The sequence below is a fragment of the Chelmon rostratus genome, chromosome 19 (genome assembly GCF_017976325.1).
Source record: "Chelmon rostratus isolate fCheRos1 chromosome 19, fCheRos1.pri, whole genome shotgun sequence".
NCBI classification, from domain to species: domain Eukaryota; kingdom Metazoa; phylum Chordata; class Actinopteri; order Chaetodontiformes; family Chaetodontidae; genus Chelmon; species Chelmon rostratus.
The window spans coordinates 5,067,695-5,093,709 of NC_055676.1; the positions used below are offsets into that span (position 1 = coordinate 5,067,695).

Here is a 26,015-nt window from a genome sequence, read left to right on the forward strand (position 1 = left end):
CTACAAATGTTGCTTTTATGGAAATGCAAAACATATGTCCCTACTTATCTGATTTCCTGCAGGATATCAAAACAATTTGGGATATGATCTCCATGATGACAGGATATACCCCCCCCCAAAAAAAAAAAAAAAAAAGAAAAGAAAAACAAACAAAAAAAAAACATGGAAAGTACATTTTAGTAATCGTGGAGATTGTTTTTGGATGATTATTTCAAGACCAGAAATTTTTGATGCCGTGAACACATGCACAACATACATGTTTTTGTTGTGTTATCTGTTGTGCTACTTCCTTTGTTAATACCATCTTAAAAGTTGGTTTTCTTTATTTTTTCTTCCTTACGTTTTTGGGAATTCAACTAGTGCCACGTGACAGGCCTCACTCACAGGCCCAAGGGACGAAAATGTCAGATGTGACGAAGTTTAAAGGACACCAGCAAGACAAGAAGTGACATATGAAGCCCATTACCGGATTTTGGCTGCTGTGAGTCGCGCTGCTTAAATGAGGCAACATACGGAAAATGAATTTAGTTGCCTAAATTTCACTGTTATTGCTTTGTGCGCCGGTCACAGTTTCCAAGAAAATAAGTATTCTCCTGTCGAGGTGTGAGTGTGAGTGTGTTGTGAGGTAGAATGTGTGTGTTCAGGTGCTTGCGCATGAGCGTCCACCTGCATGGCTGTTTGTGAGGTTATGTGTGTGTGTGCGTGTGTGTGTGCGTTCCTCTCTGCACATTAGCGGTAATTATAGTCAGTAATAACCCTAACGAGGAGAGAGGGACAGGCTGCGTTCAGAGCAGCAATTACAAGTTAATCAGCTACCATGTTGTTGGGAGTAATTAGGCAAAGCTGTGAAGAGGATTTAGATCTCAGATATTTACTGCTGCAGTGTGGGACTAGGTGTGGTACGTGTGTGTGTGCTTGTGTGCGTGCGTGCATGTGTGTTTGTGTGAGAGGGATAGAGGGATAGATAGTGTGCCTCTATGAGAGAGAATCACCGCAGTCAGGAGACTTTTAAAGGGATTTTAAAAAAAGAATTGCTCTCCCTTGGGCTCCTGCGTCAACAGTCCATGCTGCTGTTTGAGCTTTGTTGGAGTTTAGTGTGAGCAGATTGATTTATTTCTAAATGAATTAAATGATAAATTCACCCGCATGTTTTTCGTCTGAATCAACTATTGTAAAATTTGGAAAATGCACTAGCTAGCATATTTAGTTTGACTTGACTACTTCAAATATGCTGACTGTGCAAGGTGGTACGAGTGCAAGCCAACAAGCCATGAGAAGCTAATCTTCAGCTCTCAGTAACAGAGTATTCCTTATAAAACTTGCATTGTTGAAAGAGGAACAATGAAAAGCTACTCAAGTCAGCTGATTAAATGACTGTATGTCAACAGAGGTACGAGCTGCTGAACAGTGTCAGTTCACCGACATATTCTATCACACTCTTATACATGTACTGCTGTGTCAACCTAATTAGGTGTTAACGTGTTTTGCCGTTGATCGTGTGCGTGAGGCCTTTAATTGTTTGACTGGGAGGAGGAAGCTGCGATTCAGCTCCCTGCCAAGTGCCATTTAGGCTGAGGTGCTAATAGCAGGGGTCTGACACTGATACACACACTTTAATTGTATGTTGTGTTAATGAGACGCAGAGGAGGCAGGGAGGAGGGGTGAGGGGGAGAGAGAGAGAGACGCAAAGAAAGGTAGAGAAAGACAGAAAGAGACAGACAGGGATCAGCCAATGACCTGTGTGATGCAGAGAGACTGATCTGACAGCTCATTGCCCAGTCCTGTCTTCCATGCTCTGTGCGCGGGGGGGTGCATGTGTGTGTGTGCACGTGTGTGTGTGCATGTTTGCTTGTGGTGTGGAGATGAACATATTCTACAATGCGTAATTAGCTAATAACACATGTTAAAATTATGCATTAAATTACCATATTGAATGTGTGAGCTTTCATTCTTTCATTGATATTTAGCAATTCTAAAATCCAGTTAAGTGTAACCATTGAATGACATGTAGTAAGTACTAATGGGGCAGTATGGACAAAATTGTCCTTGTGATCATTATGACTATATCAATATGTTACATTTACTACATTACATGGTAAAATGTAAAGATCACTTGACACTGCATCCCCTTTTTTCAACTTTTATTCATACTTTTCAAGCACATGTAAGAACATTTGTGTAAGATTGATGAATGAGTCTTTGCATCACCGGGATTAGGAGACATTTTTCCTAGTTTTGTCTTAATATAATGAATTGTAAAAAGTGTTTTGCACTGAAGTAAAACTTATCCTGCGCAAGCAGTTAGTGCTTAGTGGAGCATATGCTCCTATTTATTAGCGAAATAAGTTGTTCTCAGACTAATCTAAATTTCCTTTCTATAATTCTCAAGGAATGTACATTCTCAAGGCTCATGCTATGAGAACTTTTGGTATTTGATAGATGTGGTGCCAGATATTTAAGTTTTTTGTTACAGTGTTCCATGATTGTATGGATGGACTCTTTATTATCATATTAAATAATGATCTCCTGACTACGACCATTAAAGGTGACCAATAATCAGTTTTACTTTTGGACCAGGAAGCAGTTTGTAATTGCATGTCAAGGTTTTCAAATTAGTATTGACATATATGTGTTTTAAGTGTGGGCGTGTGTCTTTGAGCATGTATATATTACTGTGTGTGTGTTTGGGGCGGCACTGATGACACAATGAATCTGTCAGAGAAAAGATTGTGAAGAAATTGTGTGTGTGTGTGCGTGTGTGTGTGTGTGTGTGTGTTAGGGTAAATGGTAGGGGAGGGTTGGATTGACCTCCTAATTACTGCAGCGGTGATGGGAGGAGAGACATGAGGCCAGAGGTTAATAGCTGGGTTGTCGGACAAGAAGGCTGAGCAGGGGAGAAGGATGAGGAAGGGGGAAGCAGAGAGAGTAGAGTAGAAGGCAGGATGAAAGAGGATGGAGGGAGGATAGAGCAAAGAAGACAAGGAGAAGGACGGATGATGGCGTAGATGGCAGAGAAAATGAAGGATAAGGGGTGCAGAAAAAATTAGAAAGAAGGAAGGTGAATAAGGGATGAGGAGGAAGAAGAATGGAGTGAAATGTTTCTCAGCACTTTTTGCCATCAGAGGTTTCATGAAGTTGGGTTCATTGAACAAAATAAAAAAAATCTTGGGGACAACAAGCCGCTGTTCATCCATCCCAACAAATACTTTTAACTAGGTTGTCATTGCCTTCCAAAACAACCCTTATGAGCCTTTTCTGTCTCTCCCGGTGGTTAACATTGCAGCTAATAAAACAACCTGGTTAATGTTGTGGTAATGGTCAAAAGAAATCATTGTTGGCTAGTATAAGGAATAAAGTGCCAACAGCAGTGTCAAAGATGGATTCTTTGTACACCAAACCCTCAGAACAGTCCTGCATCAAAACAACGCAGGGGGCGCTTTTTTAGACAGGATTATAAGAAGTTATCACAGCAGCAACTATTTTATCCTTCGTGCTTGCATGTATTTGATTGGCCAAAGAAGTACTCTGCTGTATGACGTTGCATTGCAGCAAAAGTTGATCCAAGTTCAACTTTTTTTCAGTAATAGACAGTTTAATTGTAGGTTTAAGTGTTTGAACCAGTGACAAATGTTGGCATTTTTAGTGAAGACAGTCCGATCCATCCACCAATCAGGCTGGAGGATATCCCAGCATTCTCTAGCGCAGTGAACACGCCACCACAGGCTGATAAGGGCTTCACCTGTCATGACATTGGTTGCATGTGTCAAAAAGGGCTTGGGAGAAAAGTTGACCATAGTTGTGAAAGCACTTCTGTTCATTCTCATGCTATCGTTGAGAGTATCTTAATCTAGGCCATGTTACCAGAGCAAACATTGTAGTTAACCGCTGGTGAATAAAAAATCACAGTTAATTTAGACAGGCCCCCTCCAAAATAAAAGCAATTTCCCTTCTGTGTGCGTCTGGTACAGTTTGTCTGTTGCCTGGAGCAGTGAGAGGCGATTAGAGCGCCTGAAAAAGGGGGTTAGAAGACAGAACCTCATCAGGAATATGGAACGGCTCTCAGAGACAGACAGAGACACACCAAGTGACACCCATAACCCAATTAAAACAGGAGCAAATGAGAATGCAAAACACCATGTAGGTATTGGCTGCATACGTAGACGCAAATAAATCTGCAAAGCAGTGCGTCCTGAAAAACAGTGGTCATTCCTAGAGATTCAGATGTTACTGACAAGTTTCTGAGTTTGTGACAGTCTGATTGTCAAAGAGCATGGTATGTACAAATGGGTGACAATTTAAAGCAAACACCAACACAAACCTCCTAGCCTGTGGAACCCTTGCCATTTTCCTACAGGTGTTCAGTTGAATCACATAATCTTTAGAACTGCAACAATTAGCCAATATAAAGAAAATGAATTGCCAACTATTTTAATAATCAATTAATTGTTTCAGTCATTCCTTAAGGAAAAATGTCAAGCATTTGCTAGTTCCTACTTCCTAAATATCAGGATTAGCTGCTGTTCTTTGTCATTTATGATAGAAAATGAAGAGTCTTTGGGCTTCACTTTGGGCTCTGAGAAATTATCATGAGCAGTTTTCTCATTTTTTTTGACATTTTATAGACTAAACAATTAATCGTGAAAATAATGACGATAAATGTTAGTTGCATTCTCATCAAACCATTCAATAACCCCTCATGTCCGGTGTAAAATCTTCTGCATTTGTCATGTTTCTCCACATATTCATTCAGGTTTTTTGTGACAAATTTGTGACCTGTCTAATAGTACAGCAGGTATGACATTTAGTATGTCAGGTAGATCTAAAAGTACTGGGTCAAAGCCAAGTGGGTCAACTGGTTCCACTTACCTATTTGACTAAGTGTGTCAGAGTATGACAATTGACTGAAAATCTTCATAGACTAAATCAGGTCTAAAATTCAATGGGTTTTTTTGTACATTATTAGAAGGATGTGTTTTATTGAAAATATAATATAATTTCAATAACAGATTTAAGATTTACATTAAATTAAGATGTAAAATTTCATATTGTGCAAAATAAAAACAAATTCAAGTGTTAACATTTGGTACATTTCATGACAAAAATTCCATTTTTTAATAGATTTGTAATACTTTTCAAAGTTTTGGTTTAATAAAAAATCACATTAACAACTTGATGCTGCTGCTTGATGCTGTTCTGCTTATCTGTATTGCATTTTTCATTAAAATAACAATAAATAAGTGTCAGTAAGATAAACCGTAAAAAAAAGACAGATATAATTATAATTGAAAACAAAAGAATATATCCAATACACTGAGAATAAAATTGGTCAAAACTAATTAAATCCACTTTTCAAGTCATTTGAAGCACTGCTTTGCTAGTCTGCTCTCCTTAGGCTGGTTGCTCCAAAATACTTTATCTAAAAATAACAATTAAGTTTTGCCCTGGGACAACCACTCATAAAAAAGATAGCAGTAAACATGTTGGGGACCTGTACAGGAAACGAGGCCTCGCTGATTGTTTCAGTTGTCGGCAGTTGTCTGAGAGAGAAGTGACGTGAGAGCACTGCAGAGTCTGATTGTAAACATTATGGAAGCACTGATTATGGTGTTCTTGTTTGTAATTAATTGCCCTGATTGATTCCGACTGCAGCTTGCTTTTGAGTGGCATTTCATCATGATGTTCTTTAGTTAATACCCCCACTCCCCGCTAATAAGGCAACAATTAAAACAGTCATTTGCATCTAACATTATACCCTCTATTAGCTAGCGAGGGGAAAACATAGCTGAAGGGGGCAGAGGTTGCTGAGTAAAGACACAAAACAAAATTTGTGTGTGTGCTTCTTGTACTCACGTTAATGCAGCTGCATACACAAAACTAGCCGAGCAAACACACATAAGGGAACGGGTAGTATTGTGCACACGCTCAGACATTTTCCCTCTGCACTGCCCAGCTGATTTATGGGAAATGTGACTGCCAGTTCCATGACCCTGCGACGGTACTCCATGTCCGACCCTTGGTACCCCGACACACACACACACACACACACTTTCTCTTACACACACAAACATGCACAAGCCAGCACCCAGCCATCACTCGTAGGAATATGAGTTGCCACGCCAAAGACGGGGGGTCCACGGGCTGTCCTTGGGGCTGATTGGCTGAGAGTTGTCAAACGATCACGGCGGCGGCGAGCAGGGGGCCTCTCTCCCCCCTAAAATCAATTTCAATCAACGTGGAGACGCAATATTATCAAATGTCAAGTCCACCACGGCCCTCGGCCCCGTGCTGCAGCAAAAAATTATTCCTGACAGCCACTTGGCGACTTAATTAAGTGCAAAAAAAAGGGACGAGGAGAGAGGAGGGGAGGAGATGGTGGGGAAAGGGAAGAAGGACGGTAGGGAGGGGTGAGGGGGGATTAAGAGTCAAAATACCTCAATTGGTCAGTTGGTCTTTTTGTTTGGTTGACTGGTCGTATTGACAAGGCCTCAGAATGATAGCCTCACAGGGGAGCAGTCAGAATGAGAGGGAGGGTTGGAGGGAGGAGGCGGAGGGCTGGATAGAGGGAGATGGAGGGAAGGAAGGGGCAGTGGAGGAATATGGGGGAGATTCATGAAAGACAGGGAAGAGACAGACAGGTAAGACTTGGGGAGGCATGGGTGGGACAGAGGATGTGTGCAGGGAGAGTAGGATGGACAGGGTGAGTATAGAGGGGGAAGAAGCATGATAAACGGGAGAGGGAGGGACAGACAAAGTTAGGGAGGGAGACATGGAGTTAAGGGGGGGAGGAAGGATGAGGCAGTGTGAGAGAGAGAGAAAAAAACAAGAAGAAAGAGCAGGCAGAAAATGTAGAGATGGATGGTTGAGAGGGGGATAGATGAAGGGATACAGGAAGAAGAATAGAGGAGTAAGTGGGAGTTTATTGACAAGGGTCTTCCACCACGCACACACCCACATACGCACACGCACACACACCCACACACGCACACACATACTCCCTCCCATCCGCTCTCTTGATATTAAAATGATTCCTTGGGAAATAAATCACATTTCGATTGGCTGGTAATTGCAGAAAATCGATCAGCGTGTTCTGCTCGACTCTCCTAGGAATCTTCCTCTTTTGTCCACCACACACACACACACACACACACACACACACACACACACACATGTTACAAACACACGCTTGCATGCACACACTCAATGGGGACCTTGAACCTCAAGGGAGAACTGATACCTGATTGGGCGAATCAGTAAACATGAGCTGCTGATTGTTCCTATGCAGATTAATATGAAGGGGGAGGTGGTTGGAAAGAAAAAAGAAGAGAGAGACAGGCTTGGAGAAAGAACGGAGGGAGGAAAAAAAACAAAAGAATGTAAAGTAACAACTTTGTGAAGCAAAAGATCAGCCAAAGTATAACTATTACAATATTTATCGTACCATAACCACCGTGTTATTTCCCAGCAGAGCAGCTCACCTTTTAAATGGCTGTGTGATTGTGCTCAGCACGCTGCAAAAATGCTTGATTCATGAATGAGTAATTTTGATCAATTCTGCAATCAGTCAGTGGTTAGAGGTCCGTCTTCCTCATGTTAAAGTATGATTTATAAATGGCTAGAGGTCGTTATGACGCTACAGGCGCTTTATCAGGCTAAATGAGAATGGCCTTTCTACTCATGTTCTCTGTATGACAGGGACAAGCAGGTTGTCAATACAGACATGACCCTGCTGGAGGGCTGAAAAGACACAACAACGCCTGCACACAAATATACAAGGGAACCCACAATGCGTGAATGTTTGCACCGAAAAGCTGCAAAAACACAAGTTGCTACACAAACGAAATTTAAACATGCAAACCGCCACATTGCTCATACACAATGTCCTCAAATGCACAATCCCTGTTTGCACGGATTCACATACACACACATGCACAAGATATATACTCACACCCAGGCGACGGATGCGTCAATACCCACATTGATCACCTTCTGATTTACAGAAGCAGCAAGCATTGTAAACAGCGGCATGGATTTTTTCTGTTTCCATAAAATACATAAACAATTTATTCACCTTTTAAACGCAAATCAATGTCATTCTGTGGACGTTGAACAAATTTCTCTCACATGCAGTGTAAAAACAGACAAGGTTGTTATTCAGGCATACATTAAACTTGGAGAAAAGCTGCTGTTGAATTGTGAAAAGAAATATCAGGGAGTCAGATTTATTTACACAGCTGGTAACAGCTGATTGACTCAATTTTGAGTATTAATCAGAAGTAAATGGAACAGGCGCACATGGTCCAAGACCCCCTAGAGAGTTAATACAGTGTTTTTTATTTTCATTAAAGTTATTTATTGATTTAAAAGCAGACCAATATGATGGCCCAATGTGCGATTCAGTTTCTTACTTACTTACTTACTCTTACTTAAATATTCATATTTACAGTCTGTTCATGTGCCTGTGATATGCAGATGATGAGTTAACAATATATTCCCCATAGGTAGAGTTGAGGTTACCCAAATGTGATTGTTGAGCATCATGGGTATTAACCTGCTGCGAGAAAAACCTCCACCATTCTAGGGTGGTGCTCCTCACATGATAGCTGGCTGAATGGGAGCAAATCCCTGCAGCCAGCTGCAAAGCATCAGTGAGGTTGGCCACTGATGCTGGGGGATGAGGCCTGGCCTGAATTCCAAAGATGTTGGATGGGGACGAGACCGCTTGCACATCATACTCATTAACTCTTTAGTTTGCATGGGGGTATTTTTATGTTGAAACAGGAAAGAGTTTTAAGGAAGCACACAAGCAATAACAATAAGATTCACTCAATTTGAGCTTGGGTCAAACGTGGAAAAACCGAATCAGGAGCCTACATTTGTCCACATGGTGTATGTGCAGCCCTGTGTTGAGCAAGGCACTAATACTGCCAGAGTTATCAGTTCAATTTCCTCTGTATCTCTATGGAGGTACATGATTGTTCCCATCTGCAGCATTACTTCGGGAGTTTTTAAGCTATTTTCCACCTCTTTGTTTTGTAAATGTACCTTAAATGAGACAGAGAGGTTTAGTAAGTTGAGCAAAAAATATATTATTTTCGAATTTATGGGTGTTGCTGTCTGTAAGACTAAGTTTGGAGGCTTCTATCACACAAAACACACACACACACATACCCACAAACACCTACACACCTAAGGGTGCTTTGTGTAAATAAGCGTGCCTGCACCCCTGTAGGGAGGTCAGAACACCCATCCATCTAGACCTGCCTACGGTGATAATATACACATACAGACACAGTTTCTCTCATTCACTCGCCCACAAAATCTTTCTGCTTCTCTTTCTGTTTTCTGTCTCTCTCTCTCTCTCTCTCTCTTTCACTTTCTCTCTTTCTCTCTCTCAGCACACACACACCTCTTCCACCCTGCAGCCATCATTTACTGGTTTGTGTTCAGAAAGTGTTTTGGATGTGTAACACTAGAGATGACACGGGAAGACACAGGAAGACAGAACACCGTCCAGAGGTCACTGTGTGTGTGTGTGTGTGTGTGTGTGTGTGTGTGCACTTGTTTTCATGACAAATCAGGACAATTTTATGATAACACACCTACAATATCAGTACACTTGGAAGAATGAGGACATTTTTTGCGTCCTCATTTTTCCGAGCCCTCTACAGTGTTCTAGAACCCCCCAACATGCTCCCAGACCAAAAATCTGTGATGACCTGAAATATCACAATTTTATGAAATTCAGTGTGTAAGTGTGTTTAACGTTTTTGCTCATTTTTGATTTCGCCCCTAGTGGCTAGTTTGGGAATTTAACACACTTTTAACACACTTTCAGTGACGTCAGTCCACCGGTACTCAAATGTCACTTTGATCAGACACTCTAACACACTTACCGACATTTGAAGCAGGTTTTAGCATTACTGCAATATCAATTGAGTCAAATAAAAACATTTTCAATTAATCAAAATAACTACAAGGGTAAGAGTACAAAAGTATTGCTTTAAAAAAAAAACTTCAGTGAGTAACTTAAAAAAATAAAATAAAAAAAGAATAAAAACAGTGGCACATTATTGTCTTTTTTATTATCATTTGATGTGGACTTGACCTGAATAATTTCAGCCACAGATGGTCCTCAGGTAAAGAAGTGAACATTCACCTGGATCATTTAATACCAAAATAACAAATAATGATCTCTTACTGAGATATTCTGCCACATCTACACCAGAACAATATTCCCAGTCTGTGTCTGTCAAGTATGATCACAATATCACAACAATATTATATTATTACATACTTTAAGAAATAAGGTCTATTGTATAAGTTTTTTGTGGTTATTTATCCATTTTTCCGTGATGAAAACAGCCCGTGTTATCCTCAGCTTCCGCTCTTTTCCTGATCATGTGAGTCTGTCGACCTATCAGAGTGGCAATACGCAAAGCACAGGAAGCTGTACTTTTTGGGAGTTGTAGTTCTACTTCTTTGCGTAGCAATGTAACAAGAGTTCGCCTATAGACCAGGCGAACCAAACACAGGTAAAATAGCAAAACTCCAGAGGTTTTTTAATAATGTTTTTTTTTGTTTCAGTTAAATTTTAGTCATTTTAGTAATTTCGATCCTGTTATTCCAAAGCGCATTGCGTTCGGTGTTCGGCGTTCGGTTCGAGATCGGTGCTACGGCACCCATCATAAACACAGCCTCTGGTTGGTCAGCAGGTCAGTAATGCAGTTTCTTATTGGTCGACGGACTCAAGCTAAAGTTAGCGGTTCACAATTGCAAAGCCTCTGAACCGATACGACGGCAACGGAGCTCTCGGTGAACGCTACATCCGGGATGTCGATGCTTCAGCACCCACCTGATGAGGTAAAGTTTGCTAATTAGCTTAACGGAGTTCAAACAACACGCAACTAACACAAATAAACTGGGAGGGGTGCATAGAAAATGGTAATTAATTACTTTTGATTTGTCTTCAACAACAGAGAGTAGAAGTTGTTGTGAAATATAACTCTTCTGAACAATGCCCATCTGAGTCAGCTAATTAGCCAGCGCAATAGTATGCTAAAAGCAATGTAAAGGACATGCAGTGCTGCAGGGAAGATTCTCCAAACGAACTTTTTCTTCATCTGCTGCAGAGACAGTCTTTGTTTTTAGGTGTCCTTTAACACAAAGTTTGTTTCAGCACAAGATATGTTTTCTGGAATTTAGATATTTTCCTATTTAACACAAATTGATGATATTCGTTATTCAGTGCAGGTGATGGCAGTGGAGTGCAAAGTTTTAGAGTGATTTTATCACAGTATTTATCTTTGAAGATGCTTTGTCGGTAGGTTAATATTTGTTCAGGTAATTAAATGTTGCACTGTTGTAATCACAGTTGCACAGGGTTTGCACTGATGTGTTAGCAAATGCGTTATGATTTAAGGCAGAATAATACCATTTTATAAGTCCTGTTTGATTTAAAGTACTGGTCTGTTTTGTAATTGTCTCACTAACTTTTTGTCATCTTTCCCTGTAGATGTTTACAGGTTGAGTAGCACATGGCCAAGTGAAGAGCATGTCAGGAAGAAGAGCCAGACTTCGTCCTGAAGCTGAGGCTGCTCAGTTCATTTTATCTGGAGTTGACAAGCCTGGTTTAAAGGTCCAGTGGGTCAGTGACTGTAAAGGTATGTTATAGACCTATGGTTACTACGGGAACGTTGCCAGAGCTGCAACTAACAATTATTTTAATAATCAAGGCGATAATTTCTTTGATGACTGAATTTTCTCGCCTTTAAAAAGTCTTATCTTTGTTCTACATGTTTTGTCAATAGCTGATCAGCTGCAGTTAGTAAACCTGACGTGGCTTGTATTACTTGACACTAAATAGTGAACTTTGGTGTTTTAGGACGTGGTGTATTTGCCTGTGCACCAATTGAAAAGGGATCCTTTGTGGTCGAGTACCGTGGGGAGTTAATCTCACAACATGAGCGGGACAAGAGGCAGAAAAAGTACACAGAGAAGCAAAATGCTTTCCTGTTTGATTTTGAATGGAACAGCAGCACATGGTGGTAAGTAAAGACCTATAAAAGATGAGTTGTTCTTTACAACATTATGGTTTTAGTGGAGAAAACCTCAAATGTTTCCTTGTTCAATTTTAGCATTGATGCCTCCCGTGAAGATGGCTCACTGGGTCGTCTGGTTAATGATGCCCACAAGTCACCAAACTGCAAAATGAAAAAGTTGACAGTCCAGGGCAAACCTCATCTCTGCTTGTTTGCTATTGAAAACATCCAAGCAGACAGTGAAATAACCTATAACTATGGAGAATCTCAGTGGCCATGGCGAGCTCTGGTAAGTAAATCTTCCTCATAGATTAAGCAGAATAAGATCTGTTAAGTATTAGGAGATGAAAAAATACTCATTAGAGTTATTGACAGTAATTTCAGTACAAAGATCAGTTTGCATCAGTGTGGGGTTTAGAGCTTTCTTTGACAACAACAGGAGAAGTCAGAAGTCAGGAACATGGTCTTGAGTCGTCATGTCCTCATATTGTTTGAAGCTGTGAAAGACCTGAGTGTGTTTCAGGAGACGTCCTCATATGGTCTGGCCCAACAGCTGTAGAGTGTGTGTTACATTGTCCTCATATTGTTTGGTGGCAGATAATGTACAGTGTTAACAGTTTCTATAGAGTCTGGTATAGTGAGCCCAGATCCTCCTGAAGCAAGTGTGATCATGAGTTTATGAACTAGTCAGGATTGATAGTACAGAGTAAACCTGACACTGTTGTTTTTTTTTTTGTAGCAGACACCAAATGTTCAGATCCTGACTCAATCTTCTGCAGACCAGGAAGTGAGCGAGAGTTCCACTTCATCCTTCCAACAGGTAATTACACATTAATTGTTTCTATATGGAATAAGGATCCATGTCTCAGTTGGGTCCAGTACATAAATTAAATGCCCTTTCACTGTATTAAAACGGTCAGTTTGTGTGAAATGTTCACAGTATCAATATTAGCATTGGTTGTTTGTGAATACCTTAGCAGAAGGAAATTGGCCATAGCATTGGTTAGCTCTAACTTCCCCTTAAATCAGCAAATTGATGTTTGTTCTCACTTTTGCTAATGTTTTTGTCCATTTAAACTCCTTCTGATCAGTTTACTTGGTTGGATTTCTGGGGAAATAGATCAGTTTACATCAGTGTGGGGTTTAGAGCTTTCTTTGACAACAACAGGAGAAGTCAGAAGTCAGGAACATGGTCTTGAGTCGTCATGTCCTCATATTGTTTGAAGCTGTGAAAGACCTGAGTGTGTTTCAGGAGACGTCCTCATATGGTCTGGCCCAACAGCTGTAGAGTGTGTGTTACATTGTCCTCATATTGTTTGGTGGCAGATAATGTACAGTGTTAACAGTTTCTATAGAGTCTGGTATAGTGAGCCCAGATCCTCCTGAAGCAAGTGTGATCATGAGTTTATGAACTAGTCAGGATTGATAGTACAGAGTAAACCTGACACTGTTGTTTTTTTTGCAGCAGACACCAAATGTTCAGATCCTGACTCAATCTTCTGCAGACCAGGAAGTGAGCAAGGGTTCCACTTCATCCTTCCAACAGGTAATTACACATTAATTGTTTCTATGTGGAATTAGGATCCATGTCTCAGTTGGGTCCAGTACATAAATTAAATGCCCTTTCACTGTATTAAAACGGTCAGTTTGTGTGAAATGTTCACAGTATCAATATTAGCATTGGTTGTTTGTGAATACCTTAGCAGAAGGAAATTGGCCATAGCATTGGTTAGCTCTAACTTCTCCTTAAAGCATCAAATTGATCTTTGTTCTCGCTAAATTCTATATTTTTTGTCCTTTTGCTCATGTTTTTGTTCATTTAACCTCCTTCTGATCAGTTTACATGATTGGATTTCTGGGGAAATAGATCAGTTTACATCAGTGTGGGGTTTAGAGCTTTCTTTGACAACAACAGGAGAAGTCAGAAGTCAGGAACATGGACTCTACAGGTCTTGAGTCGTCATGTCCTCATATTGTTTGAAGCTGTGAAAGACCTGAGTGTGTTTCAGGAGACGTCCTCATATGGTCTGGCCCAACAGCTGTAGAGTGTGTGTTACATTGTCCTCATATTGTTTGGTGGCAGATAATGTACAGTGTTAACAGTTTCTATAGAGTCTGGTATAGTGAGCCCAGATCCTCCTGAAGCAAGTGTGATCATGAGTTTATGAACTAGTCAGGATTGGTAGTACAGAGTAAACCTGACACTGTTGTTTTTTTTTGCAGCAGACACCAAATGTTCAGATCCTGACTCAATCTTCTGCAGACCAGGAAGTGAGCAAGGGTTCCACTTCATCCTTCCAACAGGTAATTACACATTAATTGTTTCTATGTGGAATAAGGATCCATGTCTCAGTTGGGTCCAGTACATAAATTAAATGCCCTTTCACTGTATTAAAACGGTCAGTTTGTGTGAAATGTTCACAGTATCAATATTAGCATTGGTTGTTTGTGAATACCTTAGCAGAAGGAAATTGGCCATAGCATTGGTTAGCTCTAACTTCCCCTTAAATCAGCAAATTGATGTTTGTTCTCACTTTTGCTAATGTTTTTGTCCATTTAAACTCCTTCTGATCAGTTTACTTGATTGGATTTCTGGGGAAATAGATCAGTTTACATCAGTGTGGGGTTTAGAGCTTTCTTTGACAACAACAGGAGAAGTCAGAAGTCAGGAACATGGTCTTGAGTCGTCATGTCCTCATATTGTTTGAAGCTGTGAAAGACCTGAGTGTGTTTCAGGAGACGTCCTCATATGGTCTGGCCCAACAGCTGTAGAGTGTGTGTTACATTGTCCTCATATTGTTTGGTGGCAGATAATGTACAGTGTTAACAGTTTCTATAGAGTCTGGTATAGTGAGCCCAGATCCTCCTGAAGCAAGTGTGATCATGAGTTTATGAACTAGTCAGGATTGGTAGTACAGAGTAAACCTGACACTGTTGTTTTTTTTGCAGCAGACACCAAATGTTCAGATCCTGACTCAATCTTCTGCAGACCAGGAAATGAGCAAGGGTTCCACTTCATCCTTCCAACAGGTAATTACACATTAATTGTTTCTATGTGGAATTAGGATCCATGTCTCAGTTGGGTCCAGTACATAAATTAAATGCCCTTTCACTGTATTAAAACGGTCAGTTTGTGTGAAATGTTCACAGTATCAATATTAGCATTGGTTGTTTGTGAATACCTTAGCAGAAGGAAATTGGCCATAGCATTGGTTAGCTCTAACTTCCCCTTAAATCAGCAAATTGATGTTTGTTCTCACTTTTGCTAATGTTTTTGTCCATTTAAACTCCTTCTGATCAGTTTACTTGATTGGATTTCTGGGGAAATAGATCAGTTTACATCAGTGTGGGGTTTAGAGCTTTCTTTGACAACAACAGGAGAAGTCAGAAGTCAGGAACATGGACTCTACAGGTCTTGAGTCGTCATGTCCTCATATTGTTTGAAGCTGTGAAAGACCTGAGTGTGTTTCAGGAGACGTCCTCATATGGTCTGGCCCAACAGCTGTAGAGTGTGTGTTACATTGTCCTCATATTGTTGGGTAGCAGATAATGTACAGTGTTAACAGTTTCTATAGAGTCTGGTATAGTGAGCCCAGATCCTCCTGAAGCAAGTATGATCATGAGTTTATGAACTAGTCAGGATTGGTAGTACAGAGTAAACCTGACACTGTTGTTTTTTTTTGTAGCAGACACCAAATGTTCAGATCCTGACTCAATCTTCTGCAGACCAGGAAGTGAGCGAGAGTTCCACTTCATCCTTCCAACAGGTAATTACACATTAATTGTTTCTATGTGGAATAAGGATCCATGTCTCAGTTGGGTCCAGTACATAAATTAAATGCCCTTTCACTGTATTAAAACGGTCAGTTTGTGTGAAATGTTCACAGTATCAATATTAGCATTGGTTGTTTGTGAATACCTTAGCAGAAGGAAATTGGCCATAGCATTGGTTAGCTCTAACTTCCCCTTAAATCAGCAAATTGATGTTTGTTCTCACTTTTGCTAATGTTTTTGTCCATTTAAACTCCTTCTGATCAGTTTACTTGGTTGGATTTCTGGGGAAATAGATCAGTTTACATCAGTGTGGGGTTTAGAGCTTTCTTTGACAACAACAGGAGAAGTCAGAAGTCAGGAACATGGTCTTGAGTCGTCATGTCCTCATATTGTTTGAAGCTGTGAAAGACCTGAGTGTGTTTCAGGAGACGTCCTCATATGGTCTGGCCCAACAGCTGTAGAGTGTGTGTTACATTGTCCTCATATTGTTTGGTGGCAGATAATGTACAGTGTTAACAGTTTCTATAGAGTCTGGTATAGTGAGCCCAGATCCTCCTGAAGCAAGTGTGATCATGAGTTTATGAACTAGTCAGGATTGGTAGTACAGAGTAAACCTGACACTGTTGTTTTTTTTTGCAGCATACACCAAATGTTCAGATCCTGACTCAATCTTCTGCAGACCAGGAAGTGAGCAAGGGTTCCACTTCATCCTTCCAACAGGTAATTACACATTAATTGTTTCTATGTGGAATAAGGATCCATGTCTCAGTTGGGTCCAGTACATAAATTAAATGCCCTTTCACTGTATTAAAACGGTCAGTTTGTGTGAAATGTTCACAGTATCAATATTAGCATTGGTTGTTTGTGAATACCTTAGCAGAAGGAAATTGGCCATAGCATTGGTTAGCTCTAACTTCCCCTTAAAGCATCAAATTGATGTTTGTTCTCACTTTTGCTAATGTTTTTGTCCATTTAACCTCCTTCTGATCAGTTTACTTGATTGGATTTCTGGGGAAATAGATCAGTTTACGTCAGTGTGGGGTTTAGAGCTTTCTTTGACAACAACAGGAGAAGTCAGAAGTCAGGAACATGGACTCTACAGGTCTTGAGTCGTCATGTCCTCATATTGTTTGAAGCTGTGAAAGACCTGAGTGTGTTTCAGGAGACGTCCTCATATGGTCTGGCCCAACAGCTGTAGAGTGTGTGTTACATTGTCCTCATATTGTTTGGTGGCAGATAATGTACAGTGTTAACAGTTTCTATAGAGTCTGGTATAGTGAGCCCAGATCCTCCTGAAGCAAGTGTGATCATGAGTTTATGAACTAGTCAGGATTGGTAGTACAGAGTAAACCTGACACTGTTGTTTTTTTTGCAGCAGACACCAAATGTTCAGATCCTGACTCAATCTTCTGCAGACCAGGAAATGAGCAAGGGTTCCACTTCATCCTTCCAACAGGTAATTACACATTAATTGTTTCTATGTGGAATTAGGATCCATGTCTCAGTTGGGTCCAGTACATAAATTAAATGCCCTTTCACTGTATTAAAACGGTCAGTTTGTGTGAAATGTTCACAGTATCAATATTAGCATTGGTTGTTTGTGAATACCTTAGCAGAAGGAAATTGGCCATAGCATTGGTTAGCTCTAACTTCCCCTTAAATCAGCAAATTGATGTTTGTTCTCACTTTTGCTAATGTTTTTGTCCATTTAAACTCCTTCTGATCAGTTTACTTGATTGGATTTCTGGGGAAATAGATCAGTTTACATCAGTGTGGGGTTTAGAGCTTTCTTTGACAACAACAGGAGAAGTCAGAAGTCAGGAACATGGACTCTACAGGTCTTGAGTCGTCATGTCCTCATATTGTTTGAAGCTGTGAAAGACCTGAGTGTGTTTCAGGAGACGTCCTCATATGGTCTGGCCCAACATCTGTAGAGTGTGTGTTACATTGTCCTCATATTGTTGGGTAGCAGATAATGTACAGTGTTAACAGTTTCTATAGAGTCTGGTATAGTGAGCCCAGATCCTCCTGAAGCAAGTATGATCATGAGTTTATGAACTAGTCAGGATTGGTAGTACAGAGTAAACCTGACACTGTTGTTTTTTTTTTGTAGCAGACACCAAATGTTCAGATCCTGACTCAATCTTCTGCAGACCAGGAAGTGAGCAAGAGTTCCACTTCATCCTTCCAACAGGTAATTACACATTAATTGTTTCTATGTGGAATAAGGATCCATGTCTCAGTTGGGTCCAGTACATAAATTAAATGCCCTTTCACTGTATTAAAACGGTCAGTTTGTGTGAAATGTTCACAGTATCAATATTAGCATTGGTTGTTTGTGAATACCTTAGCAGAAGGAAATTGGCCATAGCATTGGTTAGCTCTAACTTCCCCTTAAATCAGCAAATTGATGTTTGTTCTCACTTTTGCTAATGTTTTTGTCCATTTAAACTCCTTCTGATCAGTTTACTTGGTTGGATTTCTGGGGAAATAGATCAGTTTACATCAGTGTGGGGTTTAGAGCTTTCTTTGACAACAACAGGAGAAGTCAGAAGTCAGGAACATGGTCTTGAGTCGTCATGTCCTCATATTGTTTGAAGCTGTGAAAGACCTGAGTGTGTTTCAGGAGACGTCCTCATATGGTCTGGCCCAACAGCTGTAGAGTGTGTGTTACATTGTCCTCATATTGTTTGGTGGCAGATAATGTACAGTGTTAACAGTTTCTATAGAGTCTGGTATAGTGAGCCCAGATCCTCCTGAAGCAAGTGTGATCATGAGTTTATGAACTAGTCAGGATTGATAGTACAGAGTAAACCTGACACTGTTGTTTTTTTTTGCAGCAGACACCAAATGTTCAGATCCCAACTCAATCTTCTGCAGACCAGGAAGTGAGCAAGGGTTCCACTTCATCCTTCCAACAGGTAATTACACATTAATTGTTTCTATGAGGAATAAGGATACATGTCTCAGTTGGGTCCGGTACATAAATTAAATGCCCTTTCACTGTATTAAAACGGTCAGTTTGTGTGAAATGTTCAAAGTATCAATATTAGCATTGGTTGTTTGTGAATACCTTAGCAGAAGGAAATTGGCCATAGCATTGGTTAGCTCTAACTTCCCCTTAAAGCATCAAATTGATCTTTGTTCTCACTAAATTCTATATTTTTTGTCCTTTTGCTAATGTTTTTGTTCATTTAACCTCCTTCTGATCAGTTTACATGATTGGATTTCTGGGGAAATAGATCGGTTTACATCAGTGTGGGGTTTAGAGCTTTTTTTGACAACAACAGGAGAAGTCAGAAGTCAGGAACATGGACTCTACAGGTCTTGAGTCGTCATGTCCTCATATTGTTTGAAGCTGTGAAAGACCTGAGTGTGTTTCAGGAGATGTCCTCATATGGTCTGGCCCAACAGCTGTAGAGTGTGTGTTACATTGTCCTCATATTGTTTGGTGGCAGATAATGTACAGTGTTAACAGTTTCTATAGAGTCTGGTATAGTGAGCCCAGATCCTCCTGAAGCAAGTGTGATCATGAGTTTATGAACTAGTCAGGGTCCAGTTGGGTCCGGTACATAAATTAAATGCCCTTTCACTGTATTAAAACGGTCAGATTGTGTGAACTGTTCACAGTATCAATATTAGCATTGGTTGTTTGTGAATACCTTAGCAGAAGGAAATTGGCCATAGCATTGGTTAGCTCTAACTTCCCCTTAAAGCATCAAATTGATCTTTGTTCTCACTAAATTCTATATTTTTTGTCCTTTTGCTAATGTTTTTGTTCATTTAACCTCCTTCTGATCAGTTTACATGATTGGATTTCTGGGGAAATAGATCAGTTTACATCAGTGTGGGGTTTAGAGCTTTCTTTGACAACAACAGGAGAAGTCAGAAGTCAGGAACATGGACTCTACAGGTCTTGAGTCGTCATGTCCTCATATTGTTTGAAGCTGTGAAAGACCTGAGTGTGTTTCAGGAGACGTCCTCATATGGTCTGGCCCAACAGCTGTAGAGTGTGTGTTATATTGTCCTCATATTGTCGGGTTGCAGATAATGTACAGTGTTAACAGTTTCTATAGAGTCTGGCGCATTGAGCCCAGATCCTGCTGTGAATTATTTTCACTCAAATGTGTGTGCACTACATACAATTTCAATCCAGCCTTTCACCTCAGCAATGGCAATTATATTTTAAGCAGTGTTGCTCATTTCTTAAGCACAATGTATCGTAATTTCCAGTTCCAGTAATCTGTAATTACAAACAAATAATGAATCCATGTTATTTCACTTCAGGCCAGCCAGACCACTGGAGGTTTCTCTTTCCACCAGACAGCTACTGCACCGCAGGTAAGACAGCTGCCTTCTTTTTTGTCATTTAAATTTTTTATGTTCTATGACTGGGGATATGTGAGGAAATATTGTCAAATCTCAAGTAAGACTAAGGTTCTTCACATTCAATTCTTGATTTGGATAGTTAAGAGCAAGCCGTCGTCTGCAAAATCTAAAGCAGCATCATGCTCGTTGTGAGGAACGTTATGATGAGGTCCAGAAGAAGATATTTGAGAGAGAGAGGCAGGTGACTTTGAGTCTGATCACCAGAATGAATAATTCTGTGAGTATGCAAATCCAAGCAAAAACCAAACATTCTTTTGGTTGTATGCAAATGAAGGTTGAACATCCCTCGGTTGATGATGGTGGATTTCATGATGGAAACTCTGCAAGCTTAAGTAACCAAGTAATGAATATGACACAGTAGTCAAGTAGAACAACAACAATTGTATTAAGGGATTTAAATGTTACTTTTAATTTGATTGTTAATTTCAATGACTTATCACTTTCAAGTTGTGTTATGCACAATGTGATGGTACTGTCGGGGAATGAAACCCTGGCAATTTATAAATGTAAAGATGTTTCTTTTTCTCCATTTTCCTTCAGGTCTCTCCTGATGAATCTTCAGATTGTACGGATTATGAAGATAGCAACTATGTCCCAGACTCAACTGGCAGTTCCTCAGACACAAGTCTTTCTAGTAGGGAACTGAAAGTCACAGAAAGTCTTGTTCCCAAAAACGTGTTGAAGGACATGCCATTGGGGATATTTACAGCACGCAGTGGGGAGATCACTGGTTCAGAGAAACCTACAAGCAGCAGTCATAATACTTCAGTGATAAGTTGCAGTGCCGATTCATCAGGGAATGCATCACACAATAACAGCTCCATAACAGTTGCACCATTGCCAAACAAGGCAAAACAAAGCAAGTACAACAAGAAGCAATATTGTTTATATTGTAAAAAGGCCATTTCTAAATTGGCAAGACACCTCGAATCCGCCCACAATGACAAGCCTGATGTTGCAAGGGCTTTCAGTTTTAATAAAAGATCTCGCGAAAGAAGAGATTTCTTGCGTTATCTTAAGAAGAGGGGAAACTTTGAACATAATGCTACAGTGGCAAGCTGTGGTGCTGGAGAAATGGTTGCTTGTCGAAGACCCACTACAGCAAGACAATCTGATGATTTCCGTCATTGCAAGTTTTGTCAAGGACTATATGCAAGAGGTTGCCTTTGGAGACATGTGAGAAACTGCCCTCAGAAGCCTGTTGAGGGAGAGCCTCCCGCTGGGCGAAAACGGATCGGACTTGACTTACCGAAACCTGATGAAGTACATGAAGCTGTTTGGAAAATTGCCTGTGAAATGAATCAGGATGACGTTTCATTGGTAGTAAAGAGTGAAAGAGACATTCTTAGCCTTGGCGAGTCACTGTACAATGCCAGGAAACCACATGAGAGAAGGAATGATTACATACGCCAAAAAATGAGAGAGATGGCACGGTTATTGATAACGGCCAGAGCCATTACACCTTTGAACAGCACAGAAGACCTTGTGATGCCTAGTAACTTTCCCCATGTCATTCAAGCAGTCAGAGCGGTTGCTGGTTATGAGGCTGAAAGCAACTCTTATAAAACCCCATCCTTGGCTTTGAAATTGGGGCACAGTTTGGCCAGAGTTGCAGGCATTGTGCAGTGCAGTGCCATCATTGCAAATCGCCATGCTGTAGCAGAGTCAGCCAAGCAATTTGCCACTCTGTATGAGAAAAAGTGGACAGAGTCCATTTCAGCTGCTGCATTGGGTACACTTCAACAAGCCAAATGGAATAAACCACAGGTTTTACCATTTACTCAGGATGTCACACTGCTGCACAAGTTTCTTGCTACTGAGTGTGCCAAGTGCCTGAAGGACCTGAAGGAAAACCCCACCAACATAACCTATGGAAATCTTGCTAAAGTGACTTTGACGCAGGTAGTATTATTTAACAGAAAAAGACAAGGGGAAGTTTCAAAAATGGAGCTCCAGTCTTTCACATCCCGAAATTGCACAGAGTTGAATCCTGACATTATGATGTGCCTTACTGAGTTGGAAAGAAGGCTTGCAAAGCACTTTGACAGAGTTGAGATTCGTGGTAAAAGGTCAAGAATGGTACCTGTGCTTCTCACACCTGACATGATCGCTGCAATGGACCTCCTCGTGAAAAACAGGAATGAGTGTCAAGTCCACACAGAGAATGTGTACTTGTTTGCACGCCCGGTTGTTTTTTTCCCATTACAGAGGCTCTGACTGCTTTCGCAAGTATGCGAACCAATGTGGTGCAAAGTACCCAGAGGCACTCACCTCTACAAGGTTGCGGAAACAAGTTGCAACTTTGTCCACAGTACTAAACCTAAAAGAAAATGAAATGGATCAACTTGCCACCTTTCTCGGACACGACATCCGTGTCCACCGAGAATTCTATCGGCTTCCTGAGAGTACCCTGCAGCTTGCAAAAGTCAGCAAACTGTTGATGGCAATGGAGAAAGGAAAACTGTCTGACCTGCAGGGGAAAGGGCTAGATGACATCGACATCAATCCTGACGGTGAAATTTAGTTTGAAACCCAGTTTATAAAGCTTCATATATAATATTTATGAATGTTCAGCCATTAATTTAAAAACTTTGTCCTGACTGTTTTTTACCCAACCAGATGAAGTAGCCACGAGTGATGAAGATTCCAGTGAAGAAACCCTTGCTGACCTACATCAACACAAAGGTATCCTGACTCGCACAGTACGTGGTACCTGATAATCGTGTTAGATGGGCTTAGGGAACAACAGATTCGAGAGGATGGTAGACACCATCTATGAATATGGTACTGAACGATCTGGAAACATTGATAGAAAGAAGATGGACAGTTTGAAGCCAATTAGGTCTAGACAGCAGAAAGACATAGAGAAGTGTCCTGAATTAGTGAAGGATAGGAGACATATAAGAAAGCAACAGAGAAAAGCAACATTAGATGACAAAGAGGTGATTAATGTTTTGGAATAAGAGCTAAGAAGTTGGTTAGCAGTAGTCTGGAGGGCAGAGCAACTTAGAAGGAAGGTAAAGAGGAGCCATGTATACTGACCTTTCTTAAGGTTTGGTTCGTGATACACATACAGATAGTGAGATGCAGGTGGATTTAGGATGAAAACTTGTTCCAAGGAAGATAGTAAGGACTAATCTTAAGCCTGACCTAGTGTTGTGGTCTGCAAGCCAACGACAGAGTTGGAGGCTTATGAAATGAAAAAGCTTATGTATGAAGATTTGGCAGCAGAAACTGAACAGCAGGTATGGATAGAGTTTGTCCTGTAGAGGTTTGATGCAGAGGTGTTATAGCACAAAAGCATGATGATGATCCTCTACCTGATTTTAAACAATCCCATTGTGATGAGTAGTTCCACATTTGTGAATTCATAGTCGATTATATTTACAAGTAAAATATTCATATCTAATGTCGAATTACATACTGCCCGACATTGACCTTGCTTACAATGCAAACAAAAAAACCAAGCAAACCTATTGCATTAACGCTCATTTCATTGTTACTTTTCAAAGGCTCAAGAACTGAGACTTCTCAGGACCCAAGCAACGCACTTCACTCAACCACTCTGGACAATATGGAGGGTTCTTCTGCCTCAGCCACCCTGGACAGCAAAAACATCAGCAACACTCAGCCAACAAATGGTAAAATATAAAAGCCACCCCAATACAAAATGTTTGAAGTGAATGTACTTGTGATGAAAAGAAAATGTTATTCTTCTCAGGGATGGCAGTATGTGAATGTGTGCTTTTATAGTAATACATATTCTATTTCATCTTTTTAGCTTCCCAGCAGAACACAGCACTTCAAGCGGGTACATCCCGAGCATCCTCAAAGTGCTCCAATGGAAAGCAAGGTTATAGAGCATTTTGTTTTCACATTGTTAACGAGAATATTTGTTATCCTATCTTGCATTTTTCACATTAGCAGAGCCATTGTTCCATTGTTAAGAGATTTTCTTTTGTTTCCATTTATGACAGTTGGGAAGGTAAGAAGCAGGTGGACAGGTGACGAAGTGAAGGCTGTTGAGCGGCACATGCTTCATTTTATAACAAGCTGCAAAGTACCAGGTAAAAGGGACTGTGACTCCTGCCTTCAAGCAGAACCAGTAGCTCTGAAAGACAGAGACTGGGTTGCCATTAAATTCTACATTCACAATAGAATCACTGCATTAAAAAGGAAGCTGAATAGATAGAGCTATAAAATGCAAACTATGGCCCAGGTTTTATTTTCATCCCATGCTTTTGTAAAGTGGTTGTGCTAAGTTGCTCAGCGCTGCCAAATGTTCAGATTAGTGAGCATAGGTTTTTGTTTCCAACCCCTGACTCTCCTGGTTTTATTCAGAGTACCTGCCATATTTTTTTTCAGAAAATGAAAGGTTCATACTGTGCTCTCAGTTTCAACAAGCAAGAGAGATAGTACATAAAGGGATTGTTACTTCCACATTTATTTAAGTTTCAGCATTGCTTTGTTCTTACCCATAACTTGTTGAATCTGGTTTTTGAACTACTAGGAAATTCACAAGAATGGGAGCTAAGGGTTTCGTATATGGTGACTTGTATTAATGTAAATGTGAAGTAAATTCCGACTTTCTTTAGACACGTTCGCGGAATATATTCTTTCATAGAAGTTGTAAGCTTCTTAATTGTAGTTGTTTTTATAGAAAGATACTAAAGAGTCATTTCCTGGTTCAGTTCAAACATGCCTTGTCTACTGCACTGCCGGATGACATGAAGGAAAGGAGGCAAGTTTTCTTATTGCCTGTGGTCTGTTCTGGGTGCAAGTTGCGTATTTTGCCATCAATTAAAAAAGTAAGAAAGGCAGAGATTGTTCCATGTTTTTATTCACATGAACATTTACTACAAAATTCATACATGCAATACATTAATAAGACTTAAAAAGTAGACTGACCACATTTTTGAGCTATGTCTCTTTTTATGTCTCCACACATCTCAGTTTTACTGTGTTGTATTAACATGTGAATATCTGATATTTCTGTCAGAGGTAACCTGACTGATGAGCATGACTATTGGACACCTATGCCTTTTTTTATAGGTATTTCAAACATATGTAACAGGAGCCAAGTTGAAAATACACACCCTACCCTTACCTGGTCTTTATAAGTCATGTATACTTGAAAATTTTGTGTGTATCCATGGGTTTCACAATTCACCTAAACATGAAATATCAGTGTGTGATGGTATTGTACTCATAAGTCACAAAAACCTAAATGTGTCCTCACAAGTAGCATGAAAATCAGGTTTGACCAAAATATAGCCCTAGCCAAATTCTCAACAGATGGATGTACTCCTGGAAGCATGGTGAAGAAACATTTTGATTCCCAAGCCTCTAGGACCTTGGGAAAGGCACGTACCCATTTTTCACATTTTTGTCATATGTCCTGATATGTCATGAAAACACGTATGTGTGTGTGTGTGTGTGTGTGTGCGTGTGTGTGCGCGTAGCTTTAATGTATTCGAGCTTACAGAGGTGGTAAACACCTGCGGAGTGCTGCTCATGCTGCTCACCCCCTTAATGTCTTTGTCCCCGTATACTAACACACACATACACACCGACACGCTGAATGCAGGATTCAGGTTTTTTAGACAAAGGAGCTTTTTGCTTGTTTATTTTTCATTTTCTGATAGGAGAATTGAAAAGGATTTTTGTTGTGTAACATTCCCTCTCTCCTTCTTCCTCTCTCTCTCTCTCTCTCTCTCTCTCTCTCTCTCTCTCTCTCTGTCTCCCCCTCTCCAGAGAGGTTGCAGTACTTTAGCCTCTTCCTAGGAGCAGACCTCTCGTCACCCTCCCTGATGA

At 40.4% G+C, this 26,015-nt stretch overlaps 2 protein-coding genes across 2 annotated transcripts; both read left to right on the forward strand.

Annotated features, from left to right (window-relative positions):
- Positions 1–11,535: 11,535 nt before the first annotated feature.
- Positions 11,536–13,326, forward strand: LOC121623386 (N-lysine methyltransferase KMT5A-A-like). The gene is made up of 5 exons (XM_041960658.1): positions 11,536–11,660; positions 11,882–12,044; positions 12,135–12,327; positions 12,778–12,858; positions 13,291–13,326. The coding sequence occupies exons 1-5, from the start codon at positions 11,552–11,554 to the stop codon at positions 13,324–13,326; spliced, it is 582 nt and encodes a 193-aa protein (XP_041816592.1). The 5' UTR covers positions 11,536–11,551.
- A 9,135-nt stretch (positions 13,327–22,461) lies between these two features.
- LOC121623553 lies at positions 22,462–24,514 on the forward strand. Its single transcript, XM_041960868.1, has 5 exons — positions 22,462–22,714; positions 22,821–22,886; positions 23,714–23,842; positions 23,983–24,054; positions 24,179–24,514. Exons 1-5 carry the CDS (start codon positions 22,537–22,539, stop codon positions 24,391–24,393), a joined length of 660 nt encoding a protein of 219 aa, XP_041816802.1. The 5' UTR covers positions 22,462–22,536; the 3' UTR covers positions 24,394–24,514.
- The last annotated feature ends 1,501 nt before the right edge of the window (positions 24,515–26,015 follow it).